The 18,977-nt window shown below is 39.5% G+C and overlaps 2 protein-coding genes and 1 long non-coding RNA gene across 3 annotated transcripts in view; 2 read left to right on the top strand and 1 right to left on the bottom strand.

The window, feature by feature from the left end:
- Window positions 1-2,634, top strand: part of ADCY6 (adenylate cyclase 6) — a 24,099-nt gene extending 21,465 nt beyond the window's left edge. The window contains exon 22 of the mRNA XM_064490932.1: window positions 1,987-2,634. Within this exon, the coding sequence (XP_064347002.1) occupies window positions 1,987-2,070 (84 nt within the window). The 3' untranslated portion in view covers window positions 2,071-2,634. The remainder of the gene's footprint in view (window positions 1-1,986) is intronic.
- Window positions 1-18,380, bottom strand: part of SPMIP11 (sperm microtubule inner protein 11) — a 19,596-nt gene extending 1,216 nt beyond the window's left edge. Inside the window, exons 1-2 of the mRNA XM_031463627.2 lie at window positions 18,302-18,380; window positions 1,205-1,327 (exon numbers count right to left, since the gene is read on the bottom strand). Coding sequence (XP_031319487.2) covers window positions 1,205-1,327; window positions 18,302-18,380 — 202 coding nt within the window. The remainder of the gene's footprint in view (window positions 1-1,204; window positions 1,328-18,301) is intronic.
- LOC135322389 (uncharacterized) lies at window positions 13,363-18,977 on the top strand. The gene is made up of 3 exons (XR_010382903.1): window positions 13,363-15,379; window positions 16,479-16,595; window positions 18,314-18,977. It is a non-coding gene; the product is annotated as an uncharacterized LOC135322389 (long non-coding RNA).

Below are 18,977 nucleotides of genomic sequence, written 5' to 3'. Positions count from 1 at the left end.
ACTTGACTTACCTAGTTTTTTTTTGTATTTTCACTCTATTTATTTGGATAAATCTAAATATATCAGTGTATAAAATTTGTATATTTTTAAAACTTAGAATTATGGCCTAATATTCTGTCTATATAGTCTTTATAATCATTATTTTTTAAAAATCCCTGATACACCATTGAATAGATGTTACATTTTTGACTTGGCTGTTTTCCTATTAATTGATAATCAGCTTTTAAAAAAAAGTTTTGCTGTTAGAAATAACAGCTACTCTTCACACCTATCTTTTTAAATTTCTGAAAGTATTTTAGTTTTTTTTAATTAAACTTGAATTTTGAGATAATTACACGTTCATATATAGTTGTAAGAAACGATACACAGAGATCCTGTGTACCCTTTACCCACGTCCCCCCAGCCCCGACCATGGTAATATCTTGCAAAACTATAGTACCATATCACAACCAGGGTATTCACATGTTGATAAGGTTTTGTCGGTTTATCACCATAGGATCCTAGAGTTGCCCTTTTATAGTCACGTACCCCTCCCTCTACCCCTTGGTAATCAACAACGTGCTCTTCATTTCTATAATTTTGTCATCTTAAGAATGTTATGTAAATGGCATCATACAGTATATGATCTTTTGGGGACTGGCTTTCTTCACATAGCATAATTCCCTGGAGAGTCCTACAAGTATTTGCCTTATCAGTAGGCTGTCCTAAATGCTTTTTAAAATGTATGTTTTCTCTAACTTTAACAGCAATGCTAGAGTATTATTGCAGTTTTCATTTGGTTCAGAGAGGTTAAGTGGTGAAAGGAATTTGCCCAAGGTCACACAACTTGTTTGGAGTTTAAACTCAGTTCAAATTCCAAAACTTTGATCCTTACAATTCTGTAAGATTGGTGGAGTAGGCATTTTCTGTTTTTTTTTTTTTTTAAATGAATGAGGAAGCAGTTTAATAAAGGGTAAGTGACTACCACCCAAGGTGAGACACTTAAAAGAGGCAGAACTAGGACTCACCCCTGGATCTTCTGTTTCTAAGTCTGATTCAGATATTTTATCTTACCTACCCTACTATTCAAGTCTCCTTTCTCTCAGTCTCTTCTTGGCTTTTCCCCCTGCCCCCAAAACCATGCCCCACCACATCCCACCATTCTCTGGGAACTCAGACACATCTTTTCTGCCCCATAGCATGGTGCCTAATTCAACATACTTACATGTCTTTAACGACACCTTCCGTACAGCTTCGTGGTACCTTGTGTGGCTATTCTGGTGCACAGAATAATTCCCATCTTCTGAGATAATAGGGGGAAGCCTCGTGGGCACTGATTCCTTCTGGTCTGAAATGAGAGCAGACTTCCTCTGAGTACTTAGCAAATGGGGTTGACTTTCTGAGTCTGTAGACTCCATGCCAACCAGGTCATGGCAGGCATCTCTCCAAGACACTCACATCAGATTCTCGGGATCTCAGGAGCCAAATCAAAATGCCTGTGACAGAGGAGAGGGAGGAAGAAGCCAGTGATCACAAGACCTCCCTCTCTGCTCTCTTGCTTCTCCCTGGCTCCTGGGTTTTGAGTGACCTGCTGGAATCAGGATATTGACAAATACTTCTGGTTAGTGCAGGTGAAAAAGGCCCCTTATCTGGGTGGAGATGCCTTTCCTGGGGTTGGCATACTTGCAGAGCTTCAGTTGCTTTAATAGGGGAAATTATGTTTAAGCTAAATCTTGGAGGATAAGAAGGAATTCGTGGGACATAGAAGTGTCAGGAAGAGCATTTCAGGCAGCGACATATCAAGTGTGTTAGAAGTTTAGAGAGGTCTCAGTTTGCTATTGATTTAGAGCCTGACTAGTGCTGGGTTAAATGGAGAGGGACAAGGCCTGGGGCTGGCAAGGCTATAGAGTAGGGCAGGTTAAGATCCCCAGGCTCTCTTGTAGCCAAGACAAGGGCAAAGAGTTTTTGGCTAGGCCAACCAACACATCTTCCGATTTTGAATCACAGATGAAGTTACAAAGAAGCAGGGATCATGTCAAGTCTTCTTCTGTTGATGGAAGTTGGGGCAGTGAAGCTGCATCGTGTTTCTAGCAGCAGTTTCCAGGGCCCAGTGTCCTTGGTGCCAGCAGTGCCCACCACAGCAATGAGTGCAGCAGTGTCTATGCCCGACCAGGTATATACATTTAAAAAATCTATTCATGTGTGGATAGACATTTGTATTGCTTCTGTGTCTTGGCTACTGTGAGTAATGCTGTAATGAATATTAGAGTGCAGATGTCTCTGAGATCATGATTTCAATTCCTTTGGGTATATATCCAGAAGTGGGATTGCTGGATCACATGGTAGTTCTATTTTAATTTTTTGAGAAATCTCTATACTGTTTTCTATAGTGGCTGTATACATTTACATCACCGGCAGTGCACGTGGGTTCCCTTTTCTCCTTGCCAGTGCTTATTATCTTTTTTTTTTTTTTTGATAAGAGCCACTTTAGCAGGTAAGAGGTGATATCTCATGATGGTTTTAATTTGCATTTCCCTGATGATTAGTAATATTGAGCATCTCTTCATGTACCTGTTGGGCATTTGTGTTTCTTCACTGGAGAAATGTCTCTTCAGATCCTCTGCCCATTTTTTAATTAGATTTTTTTTTTTTTTTTGCTACTGAGGTATAGGAATTCCTTATATATTTTGGATATTAACCCTTTATCAAATATATGGCTCGCAAATATTTTCTCCCATGCTGTAGGCTGCCTTTTCATTTTGTTGATTACCTTTGTTGCGCAGAAGCTTTTCAGTTTGATGTAATCCCACCAATATTCTTTCAATAAATTCATGTTCTGCTTAAATAGGCTCGATTTGGCTTGCATCTCAGAGTCCTGAGCTTGACAGGAACTGGATCAAAGTTTGCCATGCTCTCTGGAAGTTGTTGAGATTGTGGGGCTCACCTCTGGTGGATGGTGGGGATGCCCCTCTGTTCTGAAGCTCTTTCCCAGCTCCTGCTTTTCTCCTTCATCCTGGCTTGGCCCCACACATTCATCGTCTCTGTCCCTCCCCCATCCCTTTTGTACTCCAGTGGAAATCTCCTTTAACATTCTCTGTCTGAGATAATCACACCACCAGAGTGGGGCACAATGTGAATCCCCTCCATCCACAGTTGAGGACTTGGAGGGGGGAAGCCTGGGCCAAACCAGGGGTTGGATTTGTACTTCATCGCAGGTTATAGCAATAAGGGGCCAGTCCCTAGAAGCAGTGTCATTTGAGTTTGGTCATTTGACTTTGGGCTAGGTGAGGGTGGCAGAGCGTCCATGGCCAAGTAAATGTGGACTGAGGGGAAAGACAAAGAGCGTGTTCCTAGTGGGCAGTGGGACCTGGACTGCAAGTAATGTTGGTCTGGGTGCAGGTGACAGTGGGAACTCTACCTGGTCCTGAGGCCTCAGATTGATTGTTCTTAAGGGTACAGCAGGTGATGCTGTCTATTACCTCCCTTTTGGAGTAGTAGGCTCCCAGCCTCCCAGCTTGGGTTATTGGGTGCTTAGAGGTGTGCTGAACAATGTCACCCACTTGGAAGTCTTCCTCTTGAGTCAAGCACCAGTTGGCATATTCCTCTGATCAGTTTTTGGCAAGCTGGAAGATATTTTTGGTAACTTGTGGCTTCCCCAAGCTGCCAGTTTTTGGAAGCCACCTTTGGAAGGGATGCAATGAACTCTTTATAAGCAAACTCCACTGCGGCAAGGTAGATGAATCCATCATTTTGTTGGTAGATGGTATAACAGAGGTTCTTCATCCGCCCAATTAATACGATGCTCCATACGGTTTTTTGTGGTAAACAGACATGAAGGGCCCTGACGGCTTCTTCTAGAACTGGGCCATAAGTTAGGAGTTACCGTAAGACCACATTTAATGCCTTGAATGGACCATGAAGGATATCTGGGGTAATATAAAGTACTTGCATGGGTCTTCCACTTATCCAAATTAATGTTGCAGATTTCTCAGTATTACAGGCTTCCCAGGGCCACTGGGGTGGTCACAAAAGCTTAGTTTTCCACTACTTTGCCCATTGCCTCTGTTAGTTGGAACTGGGGCTGCTTTGCCATGATGTTTTCAGGTTGAAGAATTTTTAGGATGGGTCTACCTCAGTGGCTCCCAGAATTCTGACTTTCAGGTCAGGGTATTTGCCTGTCTGTTCCAGAGTGTTAGTACATAGTGGTGATAATATCTAACAGACATTGCTTGCAGTTGTCTTAAAGTTGGTGTCGCTGCATGCAGAGTAATACCACCCTGACTGGAGATTCATGCAAGATTAGTTTGAGAGACAATGTGATATTATATGTAAGATATGACTCCTGCCTAAGAGGTCATATCAGATGCGGGGCATTAATCCCTTGAAGTTGGCTGGAGCATTAACGTAGATTGGAATAGGCTAAAGTATGTTTGGAAGGCTACCTTGCTCTTACCGTTTTCCCTGATTTAAGGAAATTGTCAGTGATTTGGGAGGAAGTGGAAAGGAGCATGGGAACCAGACCCAATCTCCAGGGCACATTTTACGTATAGGGGCAGTTCCTTTGCCTCTGTGTCCAAAAATATCTTCCTAAAAGTGGTCACTTGTTCAGCATTCTGAACACAGGGGAAGTAGACAGGGCGCAAGATAACAGAGAGGCGTAGTGCTGGTTGCAGACTGCTGATGTGAAATGCATGACATGGATCTTCCAGAGATAGCAACAGTAAGAAGAGCTAACGTGTCAGTGAATGTGTTCAGCACAACTATAAAAGGTAGGTACTCTTATCATCTTATTTTTTAAATGGAGAAACAGAAGCCCAGAGAAGTTTAGTAATTTGTCCAGCCAAGTTCACATGAACTAGCATATGGCAGAGACATGAGTTTAACCTAAGCAGTTTGGCTCCTGAGCCCATGCTCTTAACCACGACACTAAACAAGCTCTTGAAGTTGTCTAATCAGGGCTTTCCAGAAAGAGCAAGGACTAAGGAAAACCATGAACTGATAGAACTAGCCTCTTTGAGGGCTCCGCCGTGTACAGGTCAATGCGGACCCCGTCAAGGGTGTCTGCTCACTCTGGAGAAGCCTTGAGTTGGGAGGGGGACATGATGATATTACCTGCCTCCCTGAGCTCCACTTGAAACGTGGAATAGTATTTCCTATGTCAAGCATCGGGGGAGCAGAGAGAACTGGAACCTGGTGGGCCACTCTGCAGTGGATTGGACCAGTCCCAGTGGGGAAAGCCAGTGGGGAAAAGCCAAGCCCCTGTGGAAAAAGTGGGACCTCTGCTGTAGGACAGACACAGTCAGCCACCTTGGAGGTGCCCTCTCCCTGGGCGTTGGCAGACTGTGGCTATGAGGAGCTTGAATACCTTCTTCCCTCCAGTTTCAGGTGGATGGGGATGATGGTCTGTAGCAGCTACGAGACGTATGGGTGTTTCCAAAAGACATGCCTGTAACTTCAGTAGATTTATCCATTTAGAAAGGCAGAGGGGCTCAGCGGCTTTGGCCAGTTTGCTCTTGGCTGAACTGTGCCATTCGTGCTCCTGTTTGAAAAGCAGAACTACAGTGCCCTCTACTGGAGTCTAAGAATGGCATCTCTAGCTGTCTCCTAACAGGCAGTGACCAAACAGGCAGCTAGAGGAGGTCAGGAGAAATAAGAGATTGAGCAGAGAACATTCCAGTCAGCGTGCTCAGCTTTTACCAAAGATTTGAGATTTACCTTTTCTTTGAAGAGATTCGTTTGAAAGTAAGAGCAACTCTGAGGACTCGTTAGTGAATTTCCTGGGGAAGAGGAACAATAAAGGAGGCAGTGGAGGAAGATGAAGTGAGGTCCTTTGGATGTGCGGAGCTTGGAGGTCATTGTGTCTGTGGCTGGAGGGCAGTCACCAGAGAGTCTGGCAGGGAGAGGTCATTTGTTTCAAGTCAAGAACAAGCATGATCACTCTATACCCACTCCCATCCATTTGCCGCTGAGACTTCCCAGTGGGCAATGTGGAGTGTAGATTTGTGTTAGGAGGATGTCTAGCTTGACCTAGGGCTTTCATATGACAAGGCAAGGGAGTTATCTCAGCAAAGGGCCAGATAGGGAGAATTTTTCTAAAATTCTAAGACACCCCTGGACCAAGAGGAGTGTCCAGGTATGAAGTTAACAGTAGATGGTCTCGTAGTAACTTATGGTGAAAAAGAGTATGGAAACAAATACATGTATGTTCATGTATGACAGGCATTATGCTGTACACCAGAAATTGACACAACATTGTAAACTGACTATACTTCAATAGGAAAAAATATATATGTTTATATAGAGAGAGTAGATGAGAGAACAGGGTTCAAAGCAAGGGGTGAGACAGATTCAGCAAAGGAAAAGACAGATATATGGCCATGTTCCCCTGGGAAGGACAGAGAAGAGGAAGCTTAGCACCCAAGGTGAATGAACTCCGGAAGCTGGGCTGAACCTGTAGCAGCAACTGTAGTATTAGGATCAGGAAACGTGAGTCTCGGGTGGGGCAGGAGTGCTGATTGGTAGACATGGGGGTTCTGGTCACTGGTCAGGGATGCTCTTCTGTGGGCAGCTGCAATTGACCAGGCTTTCAGGGCCTGAATGAAGACTTCTTTGAAGCCAGCTGGCATTTTTTTTTTGCTTCTCAAGGAAACTTATGGTTAAAAATATTGCTTTCCAGGTACTGCATCCTGGCAAACATGTCTTGAGTAGTGGACCAAGATATTCCAGTCAGAGGAAAGGTATATATTCCATATGGAAATAGTAACTTACTCATTATGGTTTATAACTTCCAGTCATCTCTTTTATAGTTTTATGTACTAGATCTTAGGTATATTACAAATATTATCTTTAATCTCTATATTGGATCTATAAGGAAGGCTTATTGTGTTCATTTACAGTTGAGGAAACTGAGGCACGCTGAATCTGCTTAGTGTGAGTTAGCTCCCCGAATCTGAACAATTTTGAATACCTGATAAGACTGAGTTTCTGAAGTTGAGGAGAGACCAAAGTATGCTCTCCACACCCTGGTTTCCTCTTTGGTCTTTCTATTTTGGTTCTTTATCAGGAAGAAAATAAAGGAGGCAGAGACTGGCAGAGTATTTAGTTACCTATGTTGACTCACCTCTGAGCGTTTTCATTGTGACTGTAATAAGGAAAGCTTGTGTGGGCCTTCACATCTTCTAGCAGAAAAAAACAGTCTTTCTTCAAAGAAAAATTGTGAGTGACTTAAAAATATCACTAGAGTATGTGTTAAGAATGAAAAGTGTTAATATTAATAGGTTCATTTTTATGGTTGCTGTTAAAGCCTTCACTGAAAGGCCAGGTAAGAGTGTGGCTGATCTGAGCAAGGAGAACAGGTTGAAGTGCTATTATGGGTGGACAGAAAAGGGTCAAGACCCTAGAGTGAATGTATTAACAGCGTGAGATCAGCCAGAAAGAGAGCAAGGTTCAGAAAATCATTCTGAAGACAAGTGTGGATTACAAATCAAAGAGTCCTGCAAGATCATTTGGGTTGTGGAACTAAGGATGAGCATAGAGTCAAAAACTGTGTGTTCCTTGAATTAATGGATGTAGAAACTGGGAATAGAAAGACGGGGGTAAGCAAGGTAGATGGTTGTCGGCTTGCTAGGAGCCAAACAGTATGCTATATTTTATCCATACATACGTTACCCAACCAGTTCTGAGGTAACAGAAAGGTATGAGGCAAGTTCCCCCTCATGGTGGTCCACAGGTCCAAGCCTCTGCCAGCTGACCTTATATTGCAAGCAACCTCAGCAGCACTGGGGTTCAGAACCATGCTGAGTTGCACTTTCCTGTTGATACGTTAAATAAGATGAATGCTAAGAGCTTACCATTTAATTTAGCAACATCACTATGGATATGAGCATTGGTAACTATCTAGTGGAGCTGTGGGGGCAAGAGCCTAATTGGTGTGGGTTCAAGAGAGACTGGCAGGATATTTGAAGACATCAAGACCAGACAAGTCTTTTGAGAAATTTTTCTCTATGGTGAGGAGGGAGGGGAGTGGGCAGGGAAATAGGAAATGTAGAGCTTTAAGATGGAAGAAATTATAGCATGTATGTATGCAGATTGGAATGGTCAGAGATGGAAAAATTGATGCAATGCAGTGTGAAGAATATTGCAGTAGTGTCCTTGAACAGGCAAAAAGATGAGATCTGATGCACAAGTGGAGGGGTTGGTATGAGTAAGCGCGTAGACCATTGATTCATTATAGGGCGACACACATGGACACAGGCGCAGGTAGATGGATAGATACGGCTTGTGAGAGGTTATAGAATTATGTTCCAATTTCTTCTGTTTTCACTGTGACATAGAAGGCAAGTCATCTGAGAGTGAGGATAGGTCTGAGGAAAGAGGAGGTATGAGGAGGCCTCCAGGAGAGTGAGAGAATGCACAGAACAAGATGGAGCCTGACTTCTGGGCCGCCACAAAGGCCCACTGGAGTTTAGTGATCATGAATTTAAAGTAAGGCCAGTCAGCATGGTTGTTTTTTTTTTCTCTTGTCAATGAGTAGAAACCACTTTTTCCAGGAGTTTGGTATAATCAGGGCTGAGAAGGGGAGAGGATGGTGGAGAAAGAAATGGTGACGATAGCTTAAGGGCACCATGTGGTCAAGAGAGGGTTCTTTTTCTTTTTCTTTTTCTTTTTTCCAGATGGCAGAGATCACAGCACTTCTATATACTTACAGAAATGATCTGTGAAGAGGGGGGAAAAAACCTGAAGGAGTAGGGATAATCTCAGGAGCAAAATCTTTCAGGTGAGAGGGAATGAGATCCAGTACACAAATGGAATCAGTTCATTCATTTGTACCAGAGGGAAAGTATAGATGCCGTGGAATATTAGATGTGATGATGGAAAGTCTCTTTTGACTGCTTCTATTTTCTTAGTTAAATGAGGAGCAAGAAAATTATCAGCTCAGAGTGAGGATGGGAGAAGGGATTTTAGAGGTTTGAGGAGAGAGAGGATGTGAAATAGTTGTCTTGAGGAGTGGGGGAGTGGCTAGGAGACTATCATAGGATTGTCAGGAAGTCCCAAGTGCTCACTTAAATTTGTGGTTATGGTACTGATCATTCTAGGAAGACTAAATGTCCTAGGAGGAGAGCCAAATACATGTACCTCTGTCTTGACAGGTTTCTCTGGAGCTCAACACTCCAACTTCCTGGAATTTCATAGCCTTGTATTTTGCTTCCAGAGTCAGCCTATGGGCCCCAGGGCTTGGCCATGCTGGCCCAGCCTTCAGCTCTGGGGCAGCTCAACTGGCTTCTAGGGAATACTAGGAATAGAATATAATAACTGTTAAGTGGAATTTTCATGTGGAAGTCTGAATGACGTGGTTGGAGCCAAACTTGGCAGAGGGTAGCCAAGTTTCCTGAATGTCTTTGTGGAAAAGGTAGTTATACCAGAAATATTGTTTAAGATTTATTTTATTATAAACTCATGGATGGTGGGCAGAATGCATAGATATTTCAGGGTGTGCACAATTAAAATGGCTTGTCAGAAATCAGAGATTTCAAGCTGGGATGCAGTGAAAGCAGTCTGATCAATGTGGGAGTTGGAGGTGCTTTGCTCCAGTTTTGGCCTTGAACTGCTTTTAGATTTTGAAGTTTGCTCTTAGGAGGACAAAGCTCTCTCCTCAGCTCTACACATGGCTGGCTCATTCTCATTCTTCACAGTGTTGCTCAAACATTACCTCCTTGATTACTGTCTAAAGTGGGCCTCTTTGAGCTACTCTCCATCATGAGATCTGCAAACTCAGTTGCGTGTAAGAGCCAGGCAGATAATGTTTACGAGTAAAACAAACTGAGTAAGAAATCTGTCCCATCTAAAGGGGCAGCTGTACTTTGCTCTGGCTGTTTGTGGTCATGTAGGGATTTAGGCCAGTGTAGCCAGTTCTAATTTTTTAAAGAGAAATCAGAAATGTGGGTTTTACATGAAGTCTCCTGATTTTTAAATGTTGGTCCAAATTTTTAAGATAGCACTCTGTAGGCTGAGTCTGGCCCTCTGGCCTGCAGTTTATAACTTCTGATCTATTGCACCAACTCTCCCACCCTTATTTCCTTCCCAGCACTTGTTGTAATCTGTGAATATCTTGTTTATTTATCAACTTGTTTATTGTCTGTGTTAGTCACTGTTGTATTCCCAGTGCCTAACATAGTGCCTGGTACAATTAGTTCCCAGTAAATAAATATCTGATGTTGGATGAGAAGGGGAGTCTGGATTGGTGCCTTACCTGGGAACTTTCTATGTATTATGAATATTATTATATATATGAATTATAAATACAAATATATGCATGTATGTGTGTATTTATAAGACACACATCTATATATGGCAAATATTTTCTCAGTTTTTTCTTGCCTTTTAACTTTATTATGTCTTTTGATACTCAATTTATAATTTTTTATTTAGGAAAAATTATCATTTTTCTTTTAGGCTTCTGGCCCTTATGTCCTATGAGAAAGGTTTTCCAGAACCACCCTAGGATTGTAAAAATATTGTTTTCCTCTAATATTTCTATAGTTTTGTTTTATGTATTTAGCTTTTTAATCCAGCTAGAATTTTTGTGTGTGATATGAGGTGGGATTCTTTATGCTAATGAATATCCTTTTATTGTTAATTTACAAAGCATTTTCTAAAAATATCAAATTTAATTTCTATTGAGATAGTTGTATACATCTTTTTGACATATAGGTGTGATGTGTCATTTTAATCTGTTCCTTAATATTAAATCATCATTGTATTTCTGGAATAAATCCTACTTGATAACGGATGATTGTCTTTAATATATTCTTGAATTTGACCTGTTAGTGAGATTTGTCCATTTACTGGTCAATGAATTCCTTTTGTACTATATTCTGTATGATGTTTTATGTTATCAGTTTTGTATTATTATTATAAAGTTAATTATTTTCATTGTGTTTGCTTTTTAGAATGGAGTTATCTGTGTCTTAAAATTTTGACATACAATATTAATTGACTTACAATATTATGTTAGTTTCATTTGGGTGATATTTCACTACAGGGAATTCTAAGCATCTGAACTGGAAAGGGATCTCACCTTTATTCCTCCCTCTTTTCAAAATTGTCTGACCCCATAGGCTTTTTTCCATGCAATTGTTTAACAACTTTCATTTTTCTCTTGTGATTATTGATTTAATAAGGGTTTATACTTACTTATTTTAAATCTGTCTTGTAATCCAAACATTTAGCAAAAAAGAAAAATCTTTTTGCTTTCTTGATGATGTCCTTTGAAGCACAAAGCTTTTAAATTTTGATGAAATTCAATTTATCTATCTTTCATTCTGTCACTTATAATTCTGGTGTCATTTCTTAGAAACCATTGCCATTGTCTGGTCTAAGGTTATGAAGATTTTTCTCCTAAGAGTTGTAAAGTTTTAGCTCTTACATTTATGTCTATGATCCATTTTGAGTTAATTTTTGTATATGGTGTGTTGTGGGGTTCAATTTCATACTTTCACATGTGAATATATCCAGTTTTTGTAGTACCATTTGTTGAAAAGACTGTTCTTTCTTTCCCACTGAATTGTCTTGGCACGCCTGTTGAAAATCAATTGACCATAAATGTAAAAGTTTATTTCTGAACTCTCAGTTCTATTCCGCTGATCTATATGGCAATCCTTATGCCAGTATCACATTGTCTTGCTTTGTAGATTTGTAGAAGATTTGAAATTGGGAAGTATGTCCTCCAACATTGTTATTCTTCAAAGATTGCTTTGGTTATTTTGGGTCCCATGCATTTCCATATGAATTTTAGGATATCTTGTCAATTTCTGCCAGGAACCATTATCTTTGGGTGATATTTCTTTCTTTTTTTTTTTTTAATACTTGACAAACAATATTAAGTTAGTTTCATTTGGGTGATATTTCACTACAAGGAATTCTAACCATCTAAACTGTGTCTGGAAAGGGATCCCACCTTTATTCCTCCCCTGCATCCTAACTACATACTAAATTTAGTAAACATTCAGGAATCTCCAACTTTGTCCAGGACAAGGTTACCTAAGTTTTTATCAGTAATTCTTTAAGATGCTCTATTTTCTTGATTTATTTTAGACTATTAAATGTAAATAGCTTAATGTTATACATAGTAGAGGCTCTTCTAAAGAAGCTCCCTTGAAAAGCTTGCTAGATTAATTAATGTTCTCCATTTTCTCTGAAAAACATATTAAAAGATGCTTGCAACACTCCAGTTGCAGCCAAGAGCTATTCTCTAGCATACCTGCATACTTCTGCTCCCACAAATTAAATTATATGCATACCGAGAGTCACCTGGGGTTTTTTTCTCCAAACAATTCATGCCAATTTTACTTGTGATTGCAATTTTGCAATTTAATGAAATATTATTTAAACTAATGGAATATGTGTTTTTAAAAAAAGCAGTGGTTTGTATAAAAACTAAGTTGACTGTTTTAGAAAATATAAAACTTTAAAAGTTACACTTTGAGTTAAAATGGATGTGAGTTAGAAGATTACCATTTTGCAACAATCATAGAAATAACTGAACCATTAGTAGATGCTAAAACTAGTAAGTGAAAGTCTGATGAGGAATAGGGTATTTACATTTTTTCCAAATATATTCCTGGAAATTATTACTAATTACAAAACAAAAATAGTAATTTGACAGTGAAGAAAACTGGCAAACACCACCTTATTCAAATGGTCAAACTTAACATCACCAATAATGGGACAAAATGACATCACAAGTCATCTGGTGTGACATACTGAAGACATAATGTTGCTTATTCCTCCCCAAAACATTTAAACCTAATCTAATCATGAGAAACATCAGACAAACCCAAATTAAGGAAAATTCTATAAAATGTTGTGCCTGTACTGTTAAAAAAAGTCAATGTCATGAAACAAAGGAGGAGAGGAATTGTTCCAGATTAAAGAAAACTAAGAGGCATGCCAACTAAATGATACTTCATTGTATTCCAGAAGGAAAAAATTTGTTCTAAAGGACATTAATAGGACAATTGGCAAAATTGGAATACAGACTATAGATAATTAGGTAATAGTATTGTATCAGTGTTAAAATTGCTGTTTGATACCTATACTGTGGGTTATTATCTTAAAAAATGTTCTTATTCTTAGGAAAAACAAACTAAAATATTTAGGGGTAAAGGATATAATAGGAACAACTTATTTTCATAGCTGAGGAAAAATACGTATCTACATATATAGAGATATATAAATATATAAATGATATACATAAATACATGGGGAGAGAGCAAGCAAATGTGGCCAGATATTAACAACTGGCTAATTTGGATAAAGACATAGGGAATTTCTTTGTACCAGTCTTAACTTTTCTATAATTTTGAAATTACATCACCAAGTTTTAAAAATGATTAATTGACCATATAACGTTATTTCCTTTCCCTCCTAAATGTGCTAAAATGACATAAAAATAATAATGGCATTAACCTTTAAGGGTAAAGAGAGAGAGCAAGGATATAATAGTAAGATGACATATTTCAGTGGAAATATCTTCTCAAAAATGGAAAGTGGATAGAGGGTTGGTAACTAATTTATCAGAATAGGAAAAATTTTTAACTTAAGTTTCTGCAGTGGAGGATACATCTAGAATTGAGCTAATTCATTTGAGAGGCTCAAACCTTAGAAGGTAACAGGTACCACAGAAGATGGGAGTAAAGAATAGGTCTGAGAACAAGAAGGTGGTCACTGAAACTGTCCACAAAGCATGTGGCACAACCAGGCAAACTACTATGCCCCAACAAGAAAAGAAAATATCTCTCTGTCCAGCAATCTTACTTCTGGCTGTATATCCAAAGGCAATGAAAGCAAGATCTTGAAGAGATATCCTCACTGTTCTGTTTGTTGCAGCATTATTCACAATAGGCAAGATATGGACACCTAAGTGTCTATCAATGGATGAACGGATAAAGAAGATGTGGTATTATATACAATGGAATATCATTCAGTCATGAGAAAGAAGGAAATGCTGCCATTTGCAACAACATGGATGAACCTTGAGGGCAATATGCTAAGCAAGAGAAGTCAGATGGAAAAAGACAAATACTGTATAATCTCACTTATATGTGGAATCTAAAAAAGTGGAACTCAGAAACAGCATAGAATGGTGGTTGGGGCTGGGGTCGGGAGGAGTGAGATGTTGGCCAAAAGGTACAAACTTCCAGTTAGAAGATGAAGTTCTGGAGATCTAATGTACAGCATGGTGATTATAGGTAATTATACTGTATAATATACTTGAAAGGTACTAAGAGAGTAGATCTTAAATGTTCTTACCACAAAAAAGAAATGGTAATTATGTGACATGATGGAGGTGTCAGAGCTAATGCTATGGTGGTTATCATTTTGTAAGTGTATCAAATCAACATATCACACACCTTAAACTTATGCAATGTTATATGTCAATTATATATCTATAAAACTGGGGGAAGAAAGAAAGACTTCTTTGGAGGGACTGTATCTAGGAGGTACTGCACTCCTAGACAGGATTTACGGTGTGGGCTGGCATATAAAGCAGGACCAAACTCCTGTCTTGGTCCCAGTATGCTAGCAGACAAGCATATAACCAGTCCCCAGAGAAGAAATTATAGTTTTTCTCTGGAGAAAATGTAGAGATTCAGAGGAAAGCTCCTGGTGAAGTCCACAATGGATAACTACTCCTCCCTAGGCTTCTAGTCAGTTTTTTAGTTCCTCACTCTTAAATTATAAGGGAGAGCCAAAGACCAACAGGTATTTGACAACAGCTATCAATGAAAGAAAAACACAGACTAAAATAAACTCATAGGAAAAAAGGGTCCAGAGGGAAAAAAGCTAATGCAGGAAACAACAGAATTTCAAATAAAGTATAATACCCCTGAAGAAAAAAGAGAAGATCTGGAAAAGGAAAACCAGAAGACTAAAAATGGCCCTTGGAAATTAAAAATACAGTAAGCAAAATAAAATGGTGTGATACAAAGGTGTGGGGTCCACCGTATGTCCACAGCTTCTTTCTTATTACTCCTCCCCTTGAGTGTGGGTTGGATTTAGTGATTCTCTCCTAATAAACAGAATAAGGTGGAAGTGACAGTCACTTCTGAGAGTAGGTCATAAAAAGGCATTGTGGTTTCCTTCCTCCTTTCTCTCTCTCTCTCTGATCACTTTGCTCTGAGGAAAGTTAGCTGCCATGTGAGAACACTCAAGCAGCTGAAGGGGAGGCCTATCTGGTGAGAAACTGAGGTGTCTTGTCAATGGCCAGAGAGGAACCTAGGCCTCCAGCCATCAGATGACTGCAGCCCCTGCTGACATCCTCTCTGCAACCACGAGAGAAACCCCAGCCAGAACCCCCAGCCAAACTGCTCCTGGATTCCTGATTCACAGAAACTATAAGGTAATACATGTTTGTTGTTTTAAGCATCTATGTTTTAGGGTAATTTGTTACATAGATAATTAACACAGAAGGTTGGAAGATAAAATTGAGGAATCTTCCAAAGAGTAAACTTTGCAAAACCCAAAGAAAATATAGGAGAAGATTAGTAAGTTGGTGGATCAGTTCAGGAGGTTTTAGAGCTGACACATGGAAGTTCCATAAAGAGAGGAGAGAGAAAATAGAGAATAAATTAACAAAGAAATAATAAAGGAAAATTTGTTAGAAATGAAAAGTGTTGATTTCCAGATTGAAAAAAGACTCATGGAATGTCCATCACAGTCAGTGAAAAAGGACCTACAGCAAGTTCCAACATTATGAAATTTCAGAACATTAGGGAACAAAAAGAAAACCAAAAGTTTCTGGAGAGAAATGCACAAAAGAATACAACTGGAAGTTAGAGGACAATAAAGGCATTCCTTAAAATTCTCCGAAAATGATTTTCAACCTAGAATTCCACATCTAGAAAAACTGACAATCAAGTGTGAGGGTAGAATAAACCATTCTGCACTCAAAAATATACCTCCTACACAATCTCATAAAACTATTCAAGGAATAGGAGAAAGGGAGAGTAAATCCAGAAAGAAAACATGGGATCCAAGAAACAGGGAATAAAACCTTGGAGAGAAGCAAAAGCAAGTTTCAGAACAAGAGCTGTCATGCACCAAGAGTAGGAGAAGGCAGAGAGTATGAGAAGGAGAAAGGCAGTTTGGGAAAAAAGGAATCGATAGATTATTTGTTGTGTTTTGAGTGACTGGAAAAAATATCATTGGGCATTTGACAGAGCTGTTGAAGTCTTTGGGGGAAAAAGTAATAGTGGTTACACGGAAAACCAAACAAATGAAAACAATGGTGGCAATTCTTAACTCCAGGAATAAACAAAAAATTGAACAAAAAAGGAAAAGTTATCATAGTGACATTATTTGACTTAATAGTGAACAATTTTTATGTACTTGTAAGACGATATGACTATAAATTGAAACTTGTATTAGAGTTCTATTGCTACATCCCAAATGATCACAAATTTAGTGCCTTAAAATGATATCCACTTACTGTTTTACAGTTCTATAAGTCAGAAGTCTGACAGTCTCTGCTTATCTCACAAGGCTGAAATCAAGGTGTCTGGGCTGGGGTCTTATCTGGAGACTCTAGAGAAGAATCCAATCTCAGGTTCATTCAGGTAATTGGCAGAATTCAGTTTCTTGTGGTGAAAGAACTGATGCCTTGCTGTCAGCTGGGACACTCTCAACTCCTAAATGCTACCCACATTTCCTGGCATGCAGCCCCACTCCATCTTCAAAGCCAGCAATGATGTGTCAAATCCAGCACATGCTTCCAATCTCTGAATTCCGTTTTTTTTTTTTTTTTTCGTTGTTGTTGCTGCTAGCTGGAAAAGACACTCTACTTTTAAAAGGCCTGTGTGATTAGATTAGACCCATTCAGATAATCTCCTTTTTTCCATATAAAGTAACAATCACCAGAGTGTTATCCATCATATTCAGAGGTTCCACCCACACTCAAAGGGGATGAGATTATATAAGGGGAGGGTTCACTGAGGGTCATTCTCAGAATTTTGCTAACCACAAACCTAAAACGGTGATACAAACTAGGGAGAGGGGAAGCACAGGCTGTAGTATAAGAAAGCTAAATTCTCAACTGTCATAACAGGAAGGCAATATATAATAACCCCAAGTGGAACAAGAGAAATTTGTAGGTTAGGCCAAGTGTGTTTCTCTGAGAGAGGGCGAAGGGCTCCTTATTTGGAGACAATAGCATCCCCATTGCACAGTGCTGGGACCCAGCTGGGTGGGGACAAGCAGAGGAGGGCTGGTGTAGGGCTGTTAAGGGATTTCTAGGATCCACCAGTGGGACTCTTTGTACAAATCTTACCTGAAAGCTGAACATGTGCAACAGAGCTTCTTTGATGGAATTAGAAAGAGAACAGGGAGTGCTCAGTGGAGGCCTATACAAGATCAGTCCTTCTCAATCTTAACTTCGTGCTTTATACTTTCCCAGTTATCCCCTCCCCTTACCTATCACTTATTCATTCATTCATTCACACCTTACAAATATATTTATTAAACCTCTACTATGAGGTACTGCTAAGCATTGTAGATACAATACAGATCTGATATCTACTCACTGCTGACTAAAAAGCCTTCAATGGCTGTTTATAAAGTTCAAGGGTTAGCATGCCTAACAGTATCCTCAATTATCTAGAACCTGCCTAGATTCCATGGCCTGCTTCCCAGGACCTGTCTTCTCTACCCTTTATTTGTACCCAAGTTCTTGGAGTTCACTTAATATGGCTCTTCCTCTCAATTCCGTTCCTTTGTCTGTGCTATATTCCCTTCTCATCCACTTGATCAACTGCAATCATCCATTAATGCTCAGTTCTGGAAGCATTTCCTGTGTGAAGTCTTCTCTAAAGGAGTCCCCTATTCTCATTTCAAATCTAATAGTGTTAGGTACTTTCTCTTTTGTGTTTCCACAGCATTCCACATTTAACTGAATCGTACACCACACAGCAAATTTTTGTTTCCATGCTTATCTTCATCCAGTCGTCAGCCACTTTATGGCAGAGAGAGGTCTTACCAATCCATCTTTGTAGCCCTGGTCACCAACATAAAACCTTACACATAGTTGGTGCTTAATAGATGTTGACTAAATGAGCAAATGAATAAGAATAGATTTATTCAGCTGAACAAACTGGGTATCCTAATGAGCATATTAAATGACAGGAGAGGGAGGCTAAATGGATACTTTCTCTACTCTAATTTTAACTAGTATAATTGTTAATCTTGGGGGATAAAACTCTAATCCAAGGTAGGAAAAGAAATGGCTAAGAAGTGGCCCCTCTAACCCTTTATTCTATATTTCCCTTACTTGTTTCTTCAGTTATGTCCATCTTCTTGTTCCGAATGGAATTTTGATATCCCAGTAGATATAAGTTGAAGAAGGCCATCTGACGTCCTCCCTGTCCTCTTCTGGAATGAACAGGCTGGAGCACTGGACTCTGTTTGGTAACCATGGTAATGTCCTGAAGAACTACTATGACTGACACTCCCTTTGTCTGAGGAGGCACAGGATTTATGGGTCACAGAGGAGCTGGAGTGGGAGTGGGGCTAAATAACTTCAGAAAAAAATGGAGGAGCCACATGCCAGTTACTCTTTTTCTTGCCTCAGTCCTATTTATACTCTAAGCTTCAGAAGGCAATGTGTGCAGAGAACACTGATCTGGGCCCAAATCTTAGTTTTGTCATATTCTAGGTGTCTGACTTTGAATTGATCATGCTTCAGTTTTTTAATTAGAAACAAAAGAGGTTATGATATCTATTGCATAGAACTATGAGAATTAAATATTGTATGCAATTTTCCTCAGTATAGTGTCCTGCATATAATGGAACCTTAACAAACAGTATTTGAATCTGAATATGGTACTTCCAAAGAATCCTTAAGTTATTTCAAGCAATGTGTGCTGAGCAAGTTCATACTGACTTTTGAGAACTACTTGCTAAATTTTCAGGAATTCTGCAAGCTGGTTGTTAAGCCATTATTATTA

Source organism: Camelus dromedarius, chromosome 11, assembly GCF_036321535.1.
Source record: "Camelus dromedarius isolate mCamDro1 chromosome 11, mCamDro1.pat, whole genome shotgun sequence".
In the NCBI taxonomy this organism is placed as follows: domain Eukaryota; kingdom Metazoa; phylum Chordata; class Mammalia; order Artiodactyla; family Camelidae; genus Camelus; species Camelus dromedarius.
Note: the sequence above shows the minus strand (reverse complement) of the source record. Positions and strands in the feature narration are given on the sequence as shown.